The 23,205-nt window shown below is 43.5% G+C and overlaps 1 protein-coding gene across 2 annotated transcripts in view; it reads right to left on the reverse strand.

Annotated features, from left to right (window-relative positions):
* LOC139530657 (beta/gamma crystallin domain-containing protein 1-like) overlaps positions 1 to 23,205 on the reverse strand; it is a 51,992-nt gene that overhangs the window by 12,641 nt on the left and 16,146 nt on the right. Inside the window, exons 2-8 of one of the 2 annotated variants that reach the window (XM_071327243.1) lie at positions 16,937 to 17,075; positions 12,564 to 13,951; positions 9,337 to 10,496; positions 6,377 to 9,072; positions 3,384 to 3,422; positions 2,144 to 2,262; positions 1,602 to 1,916 (exon numbers count right to left, since the gene is read on the reverse strand). In XM_071327243.1, coding sequence (XP_071183344.1) covers positions 1,602 to 1,916; positions 2,144 to 2,262; positions 3,384 to 3,422; positions 6,377 to 9,072; positions 9,337 to 10,496; positions 12,564 to 13,951; positions 16,937 to 17,075 — 5,856 coding nt within the window. Of the gene's footprint in view, positions 1 to 1,601; positions 1,917 to 2,143; positions 2,263 to 3,383; positions 3,423 to 6,376; positions 9,073 to 9,336; positions 10,497 to 12,563; positions 13,952 to 14,758; positions 15,050 to 16,936; positions 17,076 to 23,205 lie in introns of those variants that run through there. The other variant, XM_071327244.1, reaches the window with a different exon arrangement.

Genomic DNA, 23,205 nt, shown 5'->3' on the forward strand with positions numbered 1-23,205 from the left:
AGCCACAGAAAAAGAGAGTAACCTTTCCGCTAGTCATGATTTGCTGAGATAATGACTGGGCTGGACAAGAGATGAATTCTGATTGGTCTGCCATGTAGCTCACTTCTGTCTATTTGAGCTCGTCAGTAACATTATGTGTAGGTAATCCTGTCTAATGCGGCTTTTAAAATATATATATATATATTGCATAGTAGAAATGCATAAGTGTTGCTCTCCACTTTCTGGAAGACCGAATTTTTAAAATCAGTGGAATTAGAGTATGATAGCCAAGGAGATGGAGAAAACACCTGTCTCCAGATTACATCTTCAAACTAAGGGCAACCATGGTATCCGTGAGAGAGGGAGAAGCGTCCATCCATACGGGTGATTATTCGTATCTCAGAGCCATTTGCTTTGCTAGTTATAGCCTAATGTTAGCAAGCTAACATTGAACCTGGTTGGTTAGCTACCTGCAGAATCATGCAGGGTAGTAACGTTCATGAGTTGGGATTATGGTTCATTGTTTAGCTAGCTATCTAGCTACATGTCTTAACAAAAGACTCCACTATGCAAGTAACAATTTCAATAGAATGGTAAGGATGTCATTACAACAACTGTTGATAGGTGTAGCTGGTAAATTTGTTCTGGCTATCTACTCCGATTTCAGAGCACTCTCATCTGAGTGTGCCAGAGCGCAGAATAACTGACAAATTTACAAACGCTCAACACTATGCTCTGGATAACATAAAAACAGCCTAACCAGCTCTACTAGAGCGAGTAAAATGGTCAGAGTAAGCTGTTCTCGCATTTGTGTCTGGTAGTAGCTAGCAAGCTAACCAACGTTAGCCAGCTAGCTCGGGTGCTTGACTGCTGTAGTTAAGACAGAACGCTTGGATCAACCCTTAAAGAGATGGGTTGGGCTAAAGCTTAAAAGGGTGTGAACGATGCTGAATGGGTGTAGACAAAGAGGTCTCCAGTAAGTGTACCAAAACATTCAAAGGCCATTTTCTCAAAAGTGAGGTTACAAGTTTGTCAACTTTTAAAGCAGAATTACTTTCCCCTTGTTCCTCAACTGTAGTGTATGAAATACAATTTTCTAGCTCTGAGTCTCTACTTTTATCCAATGTAAAAAGCACCCTTTCAAATTTTGCTACATTAGACCGAATCGAGCCGGTCGGTCACATACTGTATATAAAATCACCAAGGTAACTACTGTATATAGAAAACAACAATAGTTTGTGTGACTGAGTGAAAACATCTAACTGCAGGTTTAAGTCACTCCGACAAACAAACAGGCCAGCCTGCATTCCACTGAGGAAAGAGAAGATGCCAGACCAATACACTCTCAGGCCTTATTGTGTATTTCATATGACACGGTATATCTAAAGTGACGTAAGCTCCGTCTATGAGAAGAGTTGCCAACAATAACGCATACACAAAATAGTGAGTGAACATGCAAAATGATAGTTTGCAAACTGTTTCATCCATTTCAACACGCGTTTGAGCAATAGCAAGCCTGCTGGGGCGATGTAGTACAGTATACTGGATTCAATTTAATATTAAAGCAATATCTGGACTATGATTTGAACCTTCAACCTTGTTGGTATGAGGGTAGAACTTACACTCCAGAGTGGACCTTGATGGAGCCGGTGTTCTGTATGTTCCCATAGGAACAGATCTCGATGGTGTCGTCACAGAATGATGACATCCTCCCCAGACCATTCACCTCAGTGTACAGGTCAATCTGAGGTAAACTGTAGTCCCTCACTGCCAGGCGGATGGATCCGATGATCATGGGTGAAGTTGGGACAGGCTGATCCATCTGGTCCAGTGCCCCTGATGTCACCTCCTCTGCCCACACGTTGACCAGCTCCATGGGGCCCTCCTCCAAGGCGATGGTCCGCCCCTGGAACCCTGGCTTCTCATATAGCAGCCAGCTACACAGACAGGAAGTGATGACACACAGAGATGTTCATAACAGTGACAATATGTTTAGAGTTGCTGTCATGCTTCGTTAATATGAGACATTCATCAATTCATAAAGGATTGTGTCAAGTTAATAAGATTTTTATGTGTGTGAGATTTTTATTAATCTAAGCATTTATTGATGGAATAAAGAGTAAGGGAACGAGGGAAGAATGTTGTCCCCCACAAACAGTCTTACCATCCCCTGATGACCCTGACTGAGATGATAGGAGACAGCTTCATCATGGAGGCATCCTCCACGTCACCAAACACCTCGTAGGCCTCTCCTTCAAACTGAGCCTGCTCATGGAGCACTATCTACAACAGGAAGTAGAGATTGACAGTAAGTATATCTCATGGTCATTACATGTGACACTTGGTGGTTGTATCATGGCCACTTGTAACTTCTTAAACACACTAAGAAAAGAGGGTTCCTCAAGGGTTCTTTGAGAAGGGTGATTGTTCTATGTGGAACCATAATGACTCAAAGAACCCTTTGAGCCCTTCAATGGTTTTTTGCAGTTCAGAAAAGGGTTATTTCCTGTTTTAGTGATAATTAAAGTGTAGGGGCGGTGGCTCATTAGAATATTTTGGGGTGTGGTTTGCACCCATATCTTTTTGCGCAACCGTGAGTGTCATTCCAGTTGATCTAATCTGTTACATATTAAATATGACTATGGCCAGTGATGGTGCCTTGTGAAAAACTCACGTATGGCCTTGCGTCAATTGAGAACTGTTGTCTAAATGAGTGGTTCTGAATTCTCTCCTCAGGGACACCCAGCCGTTCCAGAGCTAGCACACCTGATTCAACTTGTCATTAACACAATAAGGACACCTATGTTTTTTTACAATATATTATGGCTAACCAGAATAAAAAATCCTGATGGTTCTTCAAAGGTTTTGTAGATTGAGAATGTTTCTTTATAAAACCATTCTCCATAAAGGTTCTGTAAAGAACCATTCAAAACGGTTTTATATAGCACCAAAAAGGGTTATAACGATAGCAGAACCCTTTTTGGTGCTATATAGAACCTTTATTTATTGGTTCTTTATAAAACCTTAGGAAATGGTTCTTTAAATCACCATAAAGGTTCCATTTAGAACATTATGCGCATGGTTACTTATAGAACCTTTAAAAAACGGTTCTATGTAACACCAAAATGGGATCCACTATCGTTACGAGCCAAATAGCCCTTATTTGGCACTATATAGAACCATTTGTTTTTAGTGTGTAAAATAGAATTGAATACTGCAGATGTTGTTTTATTAAATATCTTTCCAGATTATCAGCATACAATAAGAAAAAGTATATGAGAGTAAATCATTTAGAACTCTCCAAAACACCACGAGGTGTATACCTTGCATCATATTATAACATCAGTGTGTTACTGTAAAACACTGGATATTGGATAGCTAGTTTAATGTAAAGTCAACTGTACCTTCCCAGGCCGTTTATGAAACCCTCTCGCTTCTGGAATCTGCAAAGGGAAAGAGAGCATGCTGTCTTTCATTTTCTTCTGAGGGACTGGGGGGTGGAAAAGCAGAAGTATCCTGTGTATTTCCTGTACTCCCGACAAAACTATGGACCGCCTCCAGATAAAAATAACTCAAAAGACTAGCAGTTAAATATTTGCCAGCTTAAAAACATCAATAGTTAGTCATCTACACGGTATTTGGTGTGTAAGAAAAAAACATTGTTGGTCTACACCCACTGCTTGCTGGGAAAGAAGTAAGATGGCAATCATGGCATCTGGCTCATATAAACAGAACAGCATGAGAGAAGTAGGGCTATTCGCATGTTGATAAAAACTGGTGCACAAAATGAGGTCGTTCTGGACGTATATGAAACATTTATTGTGAAGAATGCCTTTTCTTCTAGTCTTTCCTTGTAAACAATGTATGGCTTGTTTCTAAGAGACATAACTTGTAAAGATCTAAAACTTGTGAATGGATTTCAACATTCCAAAAGAAAAAGATAGACCTGAGGTGATTTAGTGATGTGTTGCCCTGGGGATAGATAATACTGTCACTGCCAGGACTTTGTACAAGGTGAACCGTTTCTGAAGGACCTGCCCAGCCCATAAAATAATGCCTTGCAGGTCAAAACGCATTCAGTTGTTAAAGTGAAATATCAGATTGAAGCAGTAAAGCAGTGATGGTACTGAGCGAATATAATAGAAGCAGGTAGAGACAACCATAGCTATACTAAACGGTCAAAAGTTTTAGAACACCTACTAATTTTTCTTTATTTTTTACTATTTTCTACATTGTAAAATAATAGTGAAGACATCACAACTATGAAACAACACATATGGAATCATGTAGTAACCAAAAAAAGTTTTAAACAAATCAAAATATATTTTATATTTGAGATTCTTCAAATAGCCACCCCTTGCCTTGATGACAGCTTTGCACACTCTTGGCATTCTCTCAACAAGCTTCATGAGGTAGTCACCTGGAATGCATTTCAATTAACAGGTGTGCCTTCTTAAAAGTTAATTTGTGTAAATTCTTCCCTTCTTAATCATTTGAGCCAATCAGTTGTGCTGTGACAAGGTAGGGGTGGTATACAGAAGATAGCCCTAATTGGTAAAAGACCAAGTCCATATTATGGCAAGAACAGCTCTAATAAGCAAAGAGAAAGACGGTTAGTCATTTCGGAAAATTTCAATAACTTTGAAAGTTTCTTCAAGTCCAGTCGCAAAAACCATTAAGCGCTATGATGAAAATGGCTCTCATGAGGACCACCACAGGAATGGAAGACCCAGAGTTACCTCTGCTGCAGAGGACAAGTTCATTAGAGTTACCAGCCTTTTTGGTTCCAACCACCATGTCTTTGTGAGACAGGGTGTGGGTGAACGGATGATCTCCGCATGTGTATTTCCCACCGTAAAGCATGGAGAAGGAAGTGTTATGGTGTGGGGGTGCTTTGCTGGTGACACGGTCAGTGATTTATTTAGAATTCAAGGCACACTTAACCAGCATGGCTACTACAGAATTCTGCAGTGATACGCCATTGCATCTGGTTTGGGCTTAGTGGGACTATCATTTGTTTTTCAATAGGACAATGACCCAACACACCTCCAGGCTGTGTAAGGGCTATTTTACCAAGAAAGAGAGTGATGGAGTGCTGCATCAGATGATCTGGCCTCCACAATGCCCTGACCTCAACCCAATTGAGATGGTTTGGGATGAGTCGGACCGCAGAGTGAAGGAAAAGCAGCCAACAAGTGCTTAGCATATGTGGGAATTCCTTCAAGACTGTTGGAAAAGCATTCCAGGTGAAGCTGGTTGAGAGAATGCCAAGAGTGTGCAAAGCTGTCATCAAGGCAAAGGGTGGCTATTTGAAGAAACTCAAATATAAATATATTTTGATTTGTTTAACACTTTTTTGGTTACTAAATGATCCCATGTGCTATTTTATAGTTTTGATGTCTTCACTATTATTCTACAATGTAGAAAATAGTAAAAATAAAGAAAAACCCTTGAATGAGTAGGTGTTCTAAATCTTTTGACCGGTAGTGTGTGTCTTAATCATTCACTTCTGTATTGTCTCTATGTAAAATAACTTCTAAATCTAGTCAAAGTAGGGGAGACCGGGGTTGGTGTCACACTTTTTACTCTTGTGCGTATTTCTCAGCACCAGTGTATCATACAATACTATTTTCAATATTCGGAGAAAGACCAAGGTCTTGGGTTAAAATGGGATCAATTTTTATCCTAATATCTTACCCCAACATAAGCCATCAAATACTCTGACTACTTGTGACAACCAGACCCATCACGGGGTTAGATGTCACACAGTATGCTGGTGGTTGTTTGCTAGTAGCATCTTCCTTTTGTAACAGCAAATGAAGCAATATAGCATAAATAGTCTTAGAAATAGCCAGGCCTTTCTTTGATCGAACAATATTCCTAACAAAATTCAGCATTTTATGCCGTGAGAATTTCATGTGACATTTTGAGTACATTTGTGACTGAAAAAAATGTGTGTGAGAGAGAGGCAACGAAGGGAACTTTTTATATCACAAGCACAAAAGAGCTTGGGATTTGTTATAACGGAGTTGATAGTGACAACCAACCCCACATTCCATGTGACAACCATCCCCAACCACCGGCTAATTAAGACGCTAGTTACCACATGGCCTAGGAACTCCGAAATAAGAACTTTTCAACAAACTTAACTGTTGGATACAGGATACAAGGATCTTTTTCTAATATTTTTTTTTACCTATGAAGAAGAACACAAATTCCCGTCACTTCAATGTTTTGTCATCCTGACATAAATTGACCAACCTGTGAGAAAACCAACCCCGGTCTGCCCTACCTGGCTAAAGAGATTTTAGACAGATAAATAAAATAAGGTAGACACAGCAACAATGCAAAAACCCAAACTGTCAGTTGGTTTCATGCAGTCATCTGAGACTCTTACCTTTGTGTTGGCTGTAAGACCATTCAGAGGGGCCTGTGGGAGGTGGTTATCGGCTGAAAGATGTCCTAACGTAAGTCCATTTACGCCCACATTTAGAGGAGGAAGTCCAGCACCCTGACCTAGGTCCATTACAGTACTAACCAAAGCACTCTGTGTAACATTACTCTGTGAAGCTCCTTTGTCTTTCCTGAGATATTTCTCCAGGTGATCTGGTAGCTTTAGCTCAGTGAATGAGGGCAAAGAAGGAGATGAAGAGGGACTGATTATTGACTCACAAGCTGCACCCACACCCACAAGCAGGCCTGGATCCATACCGCTCCCGCCCGCCCTTCCTGGCACTGTGCCCTGGGTTGTAAGAGAAGGAGGAGCACCATTAGAGACTGAGGAGGAAGGATCCCCGTTGCCCTTTCCGGAAGTCTTGGGGGAACTCAACAATTTGGACAGTATGGACATCCTTCCAAGCCGCGACGAGAGCTGCCCGGTTTCTTCTCCTTTCCCTTGCTCCTCTTCCTTCTCTACCTCCCTCTTCACTTCTACCTTCACTTCCACCTCTCCATCCTTACTGTCAGTTTGATACTCTGGTTTTCTCAGGGCTCTAGATGGAGACTGGAGAGCTTTGTAGAGAAGGCTACCCTCTGCTCTATTCTGTCTTGTCTGTGTCTTCTCCTCCCTGTGAGGTTGTTTCTTTATCAACATGGCCGGGGTTACTTTATCCTTCGTCCTCTTCTTCAGGCCAAACTGAAAGCCCTCAGCATCAAAGGGGTTCTCGAAGCGGTCCTCCTTGATGGCGGGCAGAGCAAAGGGGGGTGAGGGGGTCTTGGGATGACTGTGGTGCCTCTTGGAGGGCAGGGAAAAGGGGGTGCCCAGTTCCTTTATGCTTCTGATGAAGTCCTCCACATCGTCAGACTCAGCCAGACTCTCATCCTCGCTGGCTGAACAGTCCAGCCTCCTCTTGGTCTCCCTCTTCTGCTCCCGCTTGGATCTGTGCTCCACATCTAACCAGCTGGAGGGAGAGGCCTGTTTCAAAGGGAGAGGTTTAAGGGGAGAGGGGTGCTTCAGAGAAGTTGGCGGCTGAAGAGGCAGTTCAGTATTGGGGGTTGCTTTTCTAGTTTTAGGGGTTTCTTTGAGGACCAATACCTTCTCATCCTGAGATTTTGTGCTTATGGTTTTTGATTCCTGTTTTGTGTTTAATATCTTAAAGACTGTGTTTTTAGTCACTCCTTCACTTGGTCTATCTTCTTGTTTTGTCACCTTCTCCTTCTTTTCCTTAGCCTTTGTGGTTATGGACTTTGATTCCTGTTTTGCGTCCATCTTAGTTATGGTACTCTTATTGGCTGCCTCATGGGGTTTGTCCTCTTGTTTCTTTCCTTTGTGTGGCTGCCTATGTGCATTTGCCAAATTATGTGTCAGTGAAGGAACCTCTTTGTTCAGTTGGGCCTCTCCATTTTCAACTGTTTTCTGAACAATCCCACCCTTTGTTAGAATATCTGAGACCTTCACTGGCTCTCCCTCCTTCTGTACTTCACTCTCTTTCCTAGAAACTATGGATATATCAGAAACTATGGCATTAACAATAGGTACTATATCTGGGGTTTGAACATTAGCTAGTGCCTGTGATCTTTCCTCCAAGCCAATCAGATGTGGCTGTGTTGCCATATTGTGACTATCTCCACTTTCAACCACAGTGGAGGCATTTTTGGGTGAGCTTTCCTTAGCTTCATCCAGGCCATTTGCCACAGGCTGATTCGTACTACCTATTTCCTCTCCAGCACCAGATATGAGCTTCTCTGATGCTGTAGAGGTATTGTCCTTGCTCTCATTACTCTTCTGATTGGTTCGGGTGTCAGTGTCAGTATGAATGCGGTCAGTAACTGCAGGCTTGGTAGATGTATCTATTACTTCCTCATGGGTAGGTGTGCCTGAGGCAGACACAATGGGGCTTGGTTCAGATGGGCGTTTCTCCACAACGACACCTGGCTCTACATTACCTGTCAGCAGCTGTGGTGTATCTGTTAAGGCTTCCACATAGTCACTGTCAATCTCTGATGAGAGATCTAAGGGTGGTTTGGTTTGATGTTTCTGTGTAGTAGAGATAGTTCTGACTGACAGGGATTTTTCTTGTGCAATTTCAGATTTTGCATCCAGTTTTGTTTCAGGTGTACTACTACTGCTGCCCTTCAGTGATTCCGTCGTTCCAGTGATTGCTGGTTTATCTGTTTGATATTTTACAAGCTCAGTGCTACAGTCTGCTACTAGTGAGGAGCCTGTTACTGGTTTGGTTTGTTGATCTTCTATCGGAGAGTTATCTGTGATCAGCGACACATGATCTTGTACAGATGTAGATTGTGTTTCAGATAGTGTTTCAGAGTTCACAGTTTGCTCAAATTTCTTAAGGGGTTTGCTGCGTTTTCCTTTAGGGGGGGTTTTCTGACGCAACATCGGAAGCTTGCTAGCCACAGTTACAGAATCACTTGGATCTTTCACTGGACTTTTCAAACTCCCAGCATCCTCAGCAGTCTTGTTCGTGGTGGGAGATGTGATGTTACTCTGCTTCTTCAGTCTAAGGAAGGCAGGTTTCTCTGACTTGGTTGGTACCAGTGCGGGAGAGGTGGGTGTGTCACCATCGTCGTGTGGAGTGCTCTTATTAGAGGGCTGTTGGGACAAGTTTGTTGGCAAAGGGCAAGGCAGCTTGCTTCCTGTTGGTGATACATTAGTTAGTCAGACAATTCGTATAACGGTGTGTTGGTTCGTTTTTAATCATACGATGCAAAATGAGAGCTATCCCTCTATAAAATATGTGAAATGTACAATACCTCAAGTCCATCAAAGCAATTAAACAATTCTGAAACATTACCACTACTAAACACACAGCTAAAGTGTGTTAGCTAGACAGATGCCATAAGCCAGCAGAGAATCTTATCAATACCGCATGTTTAAAATTCATGACACATTTGTCTTACCCTTCTCAGGTTCAGGGATCAGGGTCTCATCTGTGGGCCTTTCCTCTGGGCTGGGAAGCTCCTGCTGCTGTGGACTGGTTGGTGTGGAAGGCCTACTATTGACACCTGATGCTCTCTCAGTGGTTTTGGTCTTTTTACTGCCTGTGTCGATGGTTTGGGGTTTGCCATTTTTCGCCTTTCTGACCGAAGAGTTGTCAGGGGCTTTGGGTAACCGACTCTTTGGTATCATGCTGCTGTTGTTGCTGTCTGGGTGTGTGGGAGTCTGTTTTTTCACATCTTTGGGTTCCCTTGTTTTGGCAGTGGTAGTGTTGTCCTCTGGGTCATTCTCCAGTCCATTGACCAGGTTAACCTTATCTGAACTCTCTTTGCTCTTGTCTTTGCTGAACTTCACAGGTGACATGAGTGGTATTTTAGTAGGTGAGACCTCTTCTGACTTAACAGGCACAGAAGTTTGTTTTTCTCCTGAACCCACTCCATTCACCTCCTCAACAATAGGCTTTGTGCCTGTTTTCATCATTAAATGTTTAGGTTCAGGAGTTTTCTGTTGTTTGGAAACAGCCACAGGCACAACCTCTGAAACATCAACCACTGAGGTTGTGTCTGGTGATACTGGGGGTTTCGATGCAGATTCTGATAATGACTTTTTGGGGATTCTCGACTTGGGGCTGTCGGTGACCTCTGTTTTTCCTGCAGTGAGTTGACCCTTTGATGTAGACGGCATAACCTCTGTTTTCTCGCCGCCATCTTTAGTTGTCCTTTGCGATGGAGCCTCACTAGAAACCCCCGACTTTCCACCATCTGTGAGACCCTTTCCCTTAGCCATGCCCAGGCCAGCTTTGGACTTGGGTCCAACAGAAGGAGATGGGCTCTTTAACCGACTGGCAACATGTCCTACTTTATCCCCTGATTTAGACGGGGTGACCTGGGGCATCCCCTGACCTCTAACCCCTGAACCCCCAGTGTTAGGCTGTGTTTTGCGTCCTGGCATGGTTGTGGTTGGAGAGGCCTCATCCAGATCTGGGGTTGGGGAACTGTCTACAGCTTTGGGCTCATGGTGGCTTAGGTCAAAGTCTGTACCCTCAGTTATCTCTCCCACAGAGATGATACAGTCATTGTTTGGTTCCTTGAGATTTACATTCACCTTTTTGAGGCTTGGCAGCCTGGAGAGAAAAGATAGAAAAATAGTGAGTAGCCCTTTCCTGCAGTCAGTGACCAAAAGCTCCCTCTTTCGCCTCATGGGTAGAATGGTGAAATGGAACACATTTCACCTCTATATCTGACATGGTACAGGTGTCTTCTTTTTTTAAGCCCATAACCATGTGTGTGAGGTGTATAAGTTTGTTTTAAAGTAGATTTGTTTAAGACTACCAAGAATCACTCTGCGTGATCCTGATTTAGCCCACTGCAGTAAAAGGTTAACTTTGAGGGGAGGAGGGGAAAACAATTTAGTGTGCAGAATAAACTTGTCACCACAAACAGGTGTGCTTGTTAAACTCAGGTAACATGACATTGATGCTACCTGATTTATACATTCAACTTTAAAATATATAAACACATTCTTCAGATAAAGAAAAACAGCCTTTAGCAACAGCCATAAGTGCAAATTGAAACTGAAATAAATCTTTCTGCTCTGTGTAACTTGACAAAACAGATTTTTCTAAACTGCTCTTAATTAAAACGTCCAGCAATGCAGAACATCCCCTCGGGTATCAGTAGAACAGTAGAAATTTGATTCCATTGAGGTACAGTATAACAATAGTTTTAATCTAAAGACAGGCTATTCCACCTGAATAGGATACAACTAAATACATATTCCTTGTGACAATACTACATCTGAAAGATGGATATCAGAATGGCATGCCTTACTTTTATCAGCATTGTATTGTTTCTATTCAGTAACCCTTTTAGTCAAACAAAGTGAGTGACTTGTGGTCACCTTCAGAGTAACTTTTGTCATGAGTCATCTTTCAGGATGGAAATAACGCCTGAAGTAAACTCAGCCCAGTGGTCACAGATGTGTATTCCACATTGGTTTAAAGTAATTTCATTGAAATGACGTGGAAGCAATGTTGAATGAACCAATGAGTGCCCAGTTTGAGATGCCCTCCATTTTGATTGAAATATAACAACAGCTCATATGAACAAACTATTTTTTTCTTTTCTTTCAGTGATTTTAATTAGCAGGTTACATCTCATGCAATATATATTATATTTATCTTTATCTACGATGAATGTTCTGTTTACAAACTTCTTCTTACTCCAGTAAAGTGGCCTCCAAAATAACTAGTGTGAAATGTTACAGTAAAATTACAGTTGTTTTAAGACAATCTTGGTTGGGCTGAACATTTATGATATTTTCTCTTCAGAATCCCCTGTGCCAGAGGACACAGTTAACAATCTTAACCATATTGTTAAGATAATAGGCTTTGCATCAGTGGTACAAATGTAGGATATTAATTTGATCACTCTTTTGTTGCTGAGAATGTTCCTGCACAGCAGCAAATGCAAACCTGTAGTGTATTTGAGGTATGAAAAGGCTTCTAAAGTTTGGAATTTCCACTTTAAAATGTCAGACTTGATTTGCCCTACCAAAAATGTAAATTCATTATAATCCACATAATAATTCATATTTCCTGTTGCTGCAGGATTATTTTCCTGCTGTAGCAAACTGGCTCAAATAAAGATCCTACATCTGAAGCTGTCATGGTCGTTGCTAGCATAATTTAACAAAATTCTTATTAGCTTGATAAAAGGAACAGTTGCTCATGACTTTACTTGTTGCATTATTCAAATAACTGCTGCATCATGATTTATAGTATACTACAATATTGAAATGGTTCCCCTGATTTTTTTTTCTTGCTCAACAGCAGACTCTTAACAATTTAGGGTAGCCTATTGACTCGGATGTAAAGACTGACTGACTGTGCACAGTATATTGTGACGAATTCATAAGATATTGTTGTACTGTATAGTCAATGGCCTACCGTACATACAGTAGTCTTGTCAGTATCATTCAGTCAAAGTAAAGTATTAGTACTGTAGGTGAACATTTTAATGACGCAGGAGTTTTTCAGCTGTGTAACCAACTGTTCTTATTGTTCTCCTTTGGCACAAAAAGACATGGGAATACACAGGTTAGGTTGCACACCTCTCTCTCTCTGTCTCCATCTCAAGGATCAAAGTGCCCATTAAAAAGACTCCCAAAAAAGTGAAATAAAGACACTTACAGTTTCACCTCAGACTTCTGAGGAATCTTTGAAGCCAAGTCTACGATGTCATTCTTTTCCAGCTCTCTCTCTGTCTGCTCATCCCCATCAAAACTGGGCTCAGGGCTCACATACACCTTCTTAGTGAAAAGCTTCTCACTGTGGGACAGTTTCACACTCCTGCGCTTTTCCTCTTTGCTCAGGGCCGTCTGATCCTCTAGAGGGAGGCTGCACTCGGAGTCTGTGGCTGGACTGGTCGCCTCTGGCCGGGCTGTGTTTGTTTCGGAGTCCTTGGAGACCGGTGCTGTGGATACAGCCAGCTCTGGCTCTCTGCCACCGGATACCGCTGAAAGGGTTACAGTGGCCAGGACACTGGCAGTATCAGTGTACTCCACAGGGGCCACAGTCACAGGTATGGGCTCTTCTCCCAGGTGTGTTTCCACCCACACAGGTTTGTGTAGCTTCGCAGGTGAGTCCCGCCTCGTCCCCTCTCCCCCAGGTAACGTCATCTGGCTGGGGGGAGCTGTTTCAGCCGAGCTGATGCTGGTGGGTTTCAGAGCCCTTCTCCTGTTCTTCTTCCCCATAGCTGGGCTGTTCTCTCCCTCCTCACCCTCTGGCTGTGGGTCTGAGGAGGACGGGGTGTGAGACTGAGAGCCTAGAGTCACTCCCAGCAGGTAACTCCCCTTCCCTCCAACAGATGTTTTCAGAGAGGTCTTTTTAGACTCGATGCCGAGAGAGATGACGTCAGTCTTAAGGTGAGATTGAGAGAGCTCAAACGACCTGAGGGTGTTTTGGATCACTGGGCCGCCCCACTCCAACCCCTCTCCGTCTTTCACAGTGGTTTGTTCCTTCAGATATACCTGCAGCCTCCTGCTCACCTCCTCCACCACGTCCTTAGTGAGGCCGAGCTCTGGGGCTTGCTCTGCTCCGGAGGGGGACAAGTTCGTGGGAGTCAGATTCCCAGAATTCCTGTCTGCCTCTCCGTCTGACTCTGCTTCCGCCCGGCTGATCCTGCACACCTGCACCTCCCTCACGCTGCCCCGGCCGCTGCTGTCACTGTCTGCAAACGGCAGGTCCTCTGTGTCCGCCACCACCAGAGAGGCTTGGAAGGATGTACTAGGGCTGGAGCTGCTACTGAACACTGACCCCTTCGCTTGGAGTTCCGACAGACTCTCCAGCACTGGCCCAGCTCCCGCTTCCACTACCTCCCCCTCTTTCTGGGTAGTGGTGGTCCTCGGCCCGTCCTTCTGGTGGGGAGAGAGAGGAGAACCAGGGGACGAGGGAGAGATGGGAGAGCCAGGACCCAGCCAGGATCCATCCTCTGAGCCTACTGAGAGTGAACCACTCCGGCTCTTCTTCTTCTTGGTGGAAAATAAACTGCTGATGCGGTTAAACATTCCCTCCGAGCTCTGGGAGGAGACAGAGAGACAAAAAAATGAAAAATAAATACCCAGATGGAGAACAGACACACCTGTTGTTTTTGGCACAGCTATACAAATAGCCAGAGGTTGGGTCTCATCTCACTTCTTTCAGTCCTTGATATAATTTAGTACATTTACCCTAATATCCTTAACTATAACCTCGAAGATTAGGTAAATATTCTTGTCAAAATCAAACACCAGCCAAGCTGAATAGTGAAGATGTCTTTCTACTAACAGCCAGGTTGAACATGATCAGGTTGCTACAGCACCTGGGTAATGACAACATTGGAAGGATAGAACATTACAGGAACATTTCTGCGATGCCCACAAGTCAGTAACCACAGGTATTAAAACCCACTGCGGGATAGGTGGAATGAGAACCAACGAGGCAAACTAGGAATGGGAGGGTCATCAAATAATACTAGTTTGTAATAAGATCTATACAGTATCATTGGATTAAATATCATATCTAAAAGCAAATACAATATATTTCTGTCTTATTCAAACTATACTTAGCCAGGTAAGTCAATAACGACATGGTCTGCTTGTTTCATTTAGCCAGGATAGTCCATTCAGTAACACTTGCCACTGTTTTCCAGGGAGACCTGGGTTCCATCGAATCAATAAAACATAAACAGCTCATAAAAGTTGACTAGATAAAAACACAGGTGACACAGTAGCATACATAGAAAAGCACAGCACACTCTGTCTGTTTCCTAGTACAGGCTGGAACAGGATACAGATCATAACAAAAGATAATACACACTAACACAAAAAAAGGAGATCGCTGCATACCATTTTAGTGACACTTGCTGGGATTTAACCGGTAGATTTCCTTTCTTTAGAATCCCAACATACTGACCATATACTGCACCACTCCAGCCCAGTTGACTACTCGCATATCAGCTGCAAAAAGTTCATGTTTATCAGCTTTCTACTTCCTGCTAAGCTGGGATAAGAGCCATAACGCCGCCAAATCCAACGATGTGGGGGAAAAAATGACCTTCACAGAGAGACCGACAGTCTGTGTGTGATGTATGTGTGTATCTGTATATGTCTAGCCTTGAGTAGACTATCAAACAAACTACAGTACATCGCTTCAGGGCATAAATCAATTTGTACTGCCAAGTACAGTGCAGCATATAGGCTATTGTGAAAGAGCTTTCACAGAGCAAACAACTCACAGGAATGAATGATCCAATGAGAATATATGGACACGGATGTCTGCCTAACAACCCCACCCTTCCTTCCTCAATCAAACTAAGCAAGTAAGTAGTCTGGAAACCTCTTTATCAATATAATAATACCATAGACATGAGAGCTATGGTATTATTACTTTCAGTTGGACTGAGACAAGGAAATAATACATCTCCTGTGGTTGTACGTAACACAGTATGGACATTTGCATACTTGCAAATCGCAGCATGTTTCAGTTGTGTACAGTATAAATGTTTTGACCAACTCTGACACATGCAAGGACACACATTTTGACCCTTTCCCTCTAAACTGACACAAGTTGAATGATTTGCTGGTATTGTTTCATATGGACCTGTGCACATCCTTCATTCAGTAGTCGAAATGGTTTAACAGAGAAGAGTCTGGATCTCAACAGGACTTTTACCTAATACAAAATCCTGTTGAAACAGAGCTCATTGTTCCTTTGTTTCCAAATGGCCTCAGACAGGTCAGGAAACACATGAAAGGAGAAACCACAGACTTTGTGGTTACAGTACTGTACTCCAGTTTATGTTCCAAATTGTATGCCTGGCATAGAAATAAAAGTCTACCCCAGTAACCAGGTTTCCAGGAAAAACCTAATTCTTCTTGAATGGCTGAACGTGCTCAATTATGTACTTGTAAAAGTTGGATGAATATTAATAGAACACAGAGTGAATCCTACCCCATTAATTACTCCAGGTTGGAGAACAGGTTGGACAAGTCTGTGACAATGGAGAATAACACAGTAAGAAATTCAATCCGAAAGAATCATTTCTAGCATGCCATTTCACCTAGGATATGTATGACATCTTTGAATTTTACCCTTCGCCCCTTAATGATTTGTATGCAATTTGACAGGATGCTGAAAAAGAACAATCAGTCTTACATTCATCTCAATACCTCCAGGCATTGAAGAAAATGCTCATATAGATTGTTATTCCAAACCCAAATATTGCGTAATGCAAAGCTTTAGTATAAACGGAGTCATAAACTTATATTGAGGGGTCTGTCTGAAGAATTTCAGTTGCTGCATAAAATGTTTACGGGCAGTTAAAATCAATTACACTACAGGTGTAATTGACACAATCTGTGCAAATGTGCAAATGACACAATCAATATGAATTTCCTTGGACATTGTAAAGACATTCTGCGGAGGATTTGTGTGTCTGGAATGCGTCCTATAACCACACTACCTCTCCTGCAGCTGATGCCCTGCAAAGTGAGTCAATACTGCCCTCCTACGCACCCTTTTTATATGACTTATCAGCCAGGCTCAGTGCAAGCAGTAACAATCAGTAGTATGGGGTAAATGTCTCTAAGCTAAGAGACAGATTCTGTCACTCTCAAATGATTTTTTATCAAGTGTTACCAAGTGGGTTGGATATTAATCCAACCTCTCTGAAAGTCCTCTATGTTTGACACGTACTTTGGACAATTGTAGAACTATGATAAACATGTATGGTACAGTATGATTAGCCACTACGTATACTATAGTCACATTTCATCATTCATCTCAACATCACTCTTAGATGAGTCTGTCCTAAGGCTAGCTGGAGCCATTGGCGTCGGCTAAAGGGGATCCTAATAAATTAAATAAAAAAATCCTAAAGGAGTCCAGATTGTCCTCACAGAAGGTAAAGAGGGGGTGGTTTGAAAGTACAATAATTCAGATACAGTATATAATGGATATTTCCTGATTAGTTCTCCACAACACAAAAGAGTACTCCTATTGTACTCTACTATATTGTGACGTACCTTATTTCTGGACTTGGTGGGGCTGAGGCTGTTGAAGGATGACATGTCGAAGCTGAACATGGAGGTGGCGTCCCTGTCTCTCTCCGTCCTGGTGCTGTTGACGCTGTACTCTGTCGACACACTCAGTTGATCAAAACTCCTGTCACAGAGAGAGAAAGATAGGTACTGTTAGGCTTAGAGCAGGCAGATCTTCTCACCCATTGCCACTGATAACATGTAACTTTGTTCCTATCACCCTACTCGCTCAGCCTCTCTTTCTTTCTTTTCTTTCATATCCTTATCCTTTGACCCACAATCTGTCACACACATTCACAGACCCATGGCATGGCTGATTGTCCCACCCACCCATATGTTGTTGTTATCACATTAATGTTATATGACCTTGTCAAAATGAAAGGTACAAAAGTCCTGTCACCTCCCATGACTGCTTGACCCTCTGAAAATAACATCACCTGTAAAACAGAAAAGTATGGTTTTCTTAAACATCAACTTATCCAACCCTTGTGTTTCCTGTTTCAACTATGGCATCTGTTGTTCTCTTCACACACTGTGTACATACATGTACTGCAGTGCAGGAACAAACACAACCAAACACATTTCCTGCCTCCAAATGAGGTGAGTCCATTAGAGCATTAATTGTAAGTGTTGACACCTTCATCATGCTCGGCAGACGACAACAACAACAATTATAGCAGAGAGAACTGGGACACTGGTCAGACGACATTCACTCCACACGGCTTAGTCACACCAATGTGTGTGTGCAGCAGTTAGAATAGACAGCGTGGATTCTGGGACATGCGTGTGATGAGGCACTGGTCTGCTTTCAGGAGGTTTTGCCTGTCATCACTATACCCATAATAGTGAGCTATGGTCATCACTCCCCGAATGCAGAATGGTCAACAGCATTCCTCTGTAGATACTGTAGATACGTGTGCAACACCAGGGGTGTTTTAAGAGGGGTGAAATGTTCCGAAATAATTAGGCTAGCTCACCCACTGTGGCGTCCCATAATAGTGAGCTATGGTAATCACTCCCCGAATGCAGAATGGTCAACCGCATTCCATTGTAGATACATGTGCAACATCAGGGGTGTTTTAAGAGGAGTGAAATGTTCAGAAATAATTCAGCAATGTTGAAGATTAATCCAGTACCTAGAGAAACACTTTTCACATCAATCAATACGATAATGGTCTACACTATTCACTTTTTTACCTTCTACGTTCGGGAAGTTTCAGCCACCTAAACCCTTGCCAAGTGAAAATGGCTGGTCATGTGAATTTTTCACCACAAGAGGGCGCTATGTTTGTTCCAAGATAGCTGGTATCACTGACCAGCATCTTCTGGCTTTATTATACCATCTATACCATCAGATTACATTTTCCTGACTTCAAAGTTGACTGATGAGTCATACAGAATAATAATAAAACATCATACTGCCATTCTACAGAATCTATTGTTTCCCCATGACATATGTTTAGTTACCCTGGTCACGCCAACTTTGCCAACACTTTGAAGCCAGTCTCTTTTGTTAATGATTTACTGGTACAGTGACGTTGGGTAAACTGTGCAGAAAGGTGTGCCACAACATTCAGTCTATGAGCCATGAATTGGGAATGAACCAGGGATGTTTTTAATTCATGAGACATCATGCATGAATGGTGTTGATTATTAATTTGTTTTCTGCAAAATGATGCTGAGTTTGCAAGACTTCCACGGAGGAAGCATCCAGCGCAGATGCATTCTCTTCGCGTCTACGTGAAGACGTCTGGCAGAGCATGATATCTCACATACACGGCTTGATATGAATAGATCTGAAAGGATGACAATACATATGAATGCTAATTGCTTTCATTAGTTAAATAATGCATATTCACTATTCATTACATAGGCCTATCCAATGCAACAATGATGCACTCTAAGTTAATTTAAAGACCACAGAAACCATTAATAATTTTGCAGTTTGCAGACTCTTGACACAAAGCCAAGGCCCAAACCAACCAGCTCCAACCTGCATGGAGTCTTTCTCTGTTACATTTACATTTTAGTCATTTAGCAGACGCTCTTATCCAGAGCAACTTACAGTTAGCGCATTCATCTTAAGATAGCTAGGAGGGACAACCACATATCACAAGCATAGAAAGTACATTCTTCCTCAATAATGTAGCTGTCAGTAGAATCAGAGATAGAAGGGGGAGAGGGGGGAGAGGGGTGTCAAGTGCAAGTGCTGGTTAAGTGTTAATTTTTAATTAATTTGATTTAAAAAATGCGGGGGGGGTCGAGGTGAGGAACAAGGTTATTTAAGATACTGCTTGAGGAGGTAGTTTTTCAGATGTTTTCGGGAGATGGGCAGGGACTCTGCTGTCCTAGCTTCAGGGGAAAGTTGATTCCACCATCGGGGTGCCAGGACAGAGAAGAGCTTGGACTGGGCTGAGCGGGAGCAGACCTTCTGTAGGGGTGGGAGGGCCAAGAGACCTGAGGTGGCAGAACGGAGTGCTCGGTTTGGAGTGTAGGGTTTGAGCATAGCCTGAAGGTAGGGAGGGGCAAATCAAATCAAATTTTATTAGTCACATACACATGGTTAGCAGATGTTAATGCGAGTGTAGCGAAATGCTTGTGCTTCTAGTTCCGACAATGCAGTAATAACCAACAAGTAATCTAACCTAACAATTCCACAACTACTACCTTATACACACACACAAGTGTAAAGGGATAAAGAATATGTACATAAAGATATATGAATGAGTGGTGGTACAGAACGGCATGGCAAGATGCAGTAGATGGTATAGAGTACGGTATATACATATGAGATGAGTACTGTAGGGTATGTAAACATAAAGTGGCATAGTTTAAAGTGGCTAGTGGTACATGTATTACATAAAGATGGCAAGATGCAGTAGATGATATAGAGTACAGTATATACATATGAGATGGGTAATGTAGGGTATGTAAACATTATATTAAGTGGCATTGTTTAAAGTAGCTAGTGGTACATTTTTACATAATTTCCATCAATTCCCATTTTTAAAGTGGCTGGAGTTGAGTCAGTATGTTGGCAGCGGCCGCTAAATGTTAGTGGTGGCTGTTTAACAGTCTGATGGCCTTGAGATAGAAGCTGTTTTTCAGTCTCTCGGTCCCTGCTTTGATGCACCTGTACTGACCTCGCCTTCTGGATGATAGCGGGGTGAACAGGCAGTGGCTTGGGTGGTTGTTGTCCTTGATGATCTTTATGGCCTTCCTGTGACATCGGGTGGTGTAGGTGTCCTGGAGGGCAGGTAGTTTGCCCCCGGTGGTGCGTTCTGCAGACCTCACTACCCTCTGGAGAGCCTTACGGTTGTGGGCGGAGCAGTTGCCGTACCAGGCGGTGATACAGCCCGACAGGATGCTCTCGATTGTGCATCTGTAGAAGTTTGTGAGTGCTTTTGGTGACAAGCCGAATTTCTTCAGCCTCCTGAGGTTGAAGAGGCGCTGCTGCGCCTTCTTCACAACGCTGTCTGTGTGGGTGGACCAATTCAGTTTGTCCGTGATGTGTACACCGAGGAACTTAAAACTTTCCACCTTCTCCACTACTGACCCGTCGATGTGGATAGGGGGGTGCTCCCTCTGCTGTTTCCTGAAGTCCACAATCATCTCCTTTGTTTTGTTGACGTTGAGTGTGAGGTTATTTTCCTGACACCACACTCCGAGGGCCCTCACCTCCTCCCTGTAGGCCGTCTCGTCGTTGTTGGTAATCAAGCCTACCACTGTAGTGTCGTCCGCAAACTTGATGATTGAGTTGGAGGCGTGCATGGCCACGCAGTCGTGGGTGAACAGGGAGTACAGGAGAGGGCTCAGAACGCACCCTTGTGGGGCCCCAGTGTTAAGGATCAGCGGGGTGGAGATGTTGTTACCTACCCTCACCACCTGGGGGCGGCCCGTCAGGAAGTCCAGGACCCAGTTGCACAGGGCGGGGTCGAGACCCAGGGTCTCAAGCTTGATGACGAGTTTGGAGGGTACTATGGTGTTAAATGCTGAGCTGTAATCGATGAACAGCATTCTCACATGGGTATTCCTCTTGTCCAGATGGGTTAGGGCAGTGTGCAGTGTGGTTGCGATTGCGTCGTCTGTGGACCTATTGGGTCGGTAAGCAAATTGGAGTGGGTCTAGGGTGTCCGGTAGGGTGGAGGTGATATGGTCCTTGACTAGTCTCTCAAAGCACTTCATGATGACGGAAGTGAGTGCTACGGGGCGGTAGTCGTTTAGCTCAGTTACCTTAGCTTTCTTGGGAACAGGAACAATGGTGGCCCTCTTGAAGCATGTGGGAACAGCAGACTGGGATAAGGATTGATTGAATATGTCCGTAAACACACCAGCCAGCTGGTCTGCGCATGCTCTGAGGACGCGGCTGGGAATGCCGTCTGGGCCTGCAGCCTTGCGAGGGTTAACACGTTTAAATGTTTTACTCACCTCGGCTGCAGTGAAGGAGAGCCCGCAGGTTTTGGTAGGGGGCCGTGTCAGTGGCACTGTATTGTCCTCAAAGCGGGCAAAAAAGTTGTTTAGCCTGTCTGGGAGCAAGACATCCTGGTCCGCGACGGGGCTGGTTTTCTTTTTGTAATCCGTGATTGACTGTAGACCCTGCCACATACCTCTTGTGTCTGAGCTGTTGAATTGCGACTCGATTTTGTCTCTGTACTGGGACTTAGCCTGTTTGATTGCCTTGCGGAGAGAATAGCTACACTGTTTGTATTCGGTCATGCTTCCGGTCACCTTGCCCTGGTTAAAAGCAGTGGTTCGCGCTTTCAGTTTCACGCGAATGCTGCCGTCAATCCACGGTTTCTGGTTTGGGAATGTTTTAATCGTTGCTGTGGGTACGACATCGTCAATGCACTTCCTAATGAACTCGCTCACCGAATCAGCATATTCGTCAATATTGTTGTTGGACGCAATGCGGAACATATTCCAATCCGCGTGATCGAAGCAGTCTTGAAGCGTGGATTCAGATTGGTCGGACCAGCGTTGAACAGACCTGAGCGCGGGAGCTTGTTGTTTTAGTTTCTGTTTGTAGGCTGGAATCAACAAAATGGAGTCGTGGTCAGCTTTTTCCGAAAGGGGGGCGGGGGAGGGCCTTATATGCGTCGCGGAAATTAGTATAACAATGATCTAGGGTTTTTCCAGCCCTGGTAGCACAATCGATATGCTGATAGAATTTAGGGAGTTTTGTTTTTAGATTAGCCTTGTTAAAATCCCCAGCTACGATGAATGCAGCCTCAGGGTGTGTGGTTTCCAGTTTACAAAGAGTCAGATAAAGTTCGTTCAGGGCCATCGATGTGTCTGCTTGGGGGGGAATATATACGGCTGTGATTATGATTGAAGAGAATTCCCTTGGTAGATAATGCGGTCGACATTTGATTGTGAGGAGTTCTAGATCAGGTGAACAGAATGACTTGAGTTCCTGTGTGTTGTTATGATGATCACACCACGTCTCGTTAATCATAAGGCATACCCCCCCGCCCCTCTTCTTACCAGAAAGATGTTTGTTTCTGTCGGCGCGATGCATGAAGAAACCAGCTGGCTGCACCGACTCCGTTAGCGTCTCTTGAGTTAGCCATGTTTCCGTGAAGCAGAGCACGTTGCAATCCCTGATGTCTCTCTGGAATGCTACCCGTGCTCGGATTTCATCAACCTTATTGTCAAGAGACTGGACATTGGCGAGTAGTATGCTAGGGAGTGGAGCGCGATGTGCCCGTCTCCGAAGCCTGACCACGAGACCGCCTCGTTTGCCCCTTTTACGGCGTCGCACAGGGTCGCCGGCTGGGATCAGATCCATTGTATTGGGTGGAAGGCAAAACACTGGATCCGTTTCGGGAAAGTCATATTCCTGGTAGGAACGATGATGAGTTGACGTTAATCGTATATTCAGTAGTTCCTCCCGACTGTATGTAATGAAACCTAAGATTACCTGGGGTACCGATGTAAGAAATAACACATAAAAAAACAAAATACTGCATATTTTCCAAGGAACGCGAAGCGAGGCGGCCATCTCTTTTCGGCGCCGGCAGTTCCTCTTGTAACGCCATGCCAACTGATGTCACCCACACAGTACAGAGCTGTGGAGATAGCGCGTCTTCAGATCAGGCACAATTTTGCATAACAAGAGGAACCGGGTAGACTCGTAGGAAAAAAATGTGCTTTCTAAAACCGGCTGTCCCATAGGAGAACCCTTTGAAAAACCCTTGTTGGTTCAAGGTAGAACCCTTTTGGCTTCCATGTAGAACCCTTTCCACAGAGGGTCC

This window comes from Salvelinus alpinus, chromosome 9 (genome assembly GCF_045679555.1).
Source record: "Salvelinus alpinus chromosome 9, SLU_Salpinus.1, whole genome shotgun sequence".
NCBI classification, from domain to species: Eukaryota; Metazoa; Chordata; class Actinopteri; order Salmoniformes; family Salmonidae; genus Salvelinus; species Salvelinus alpinus.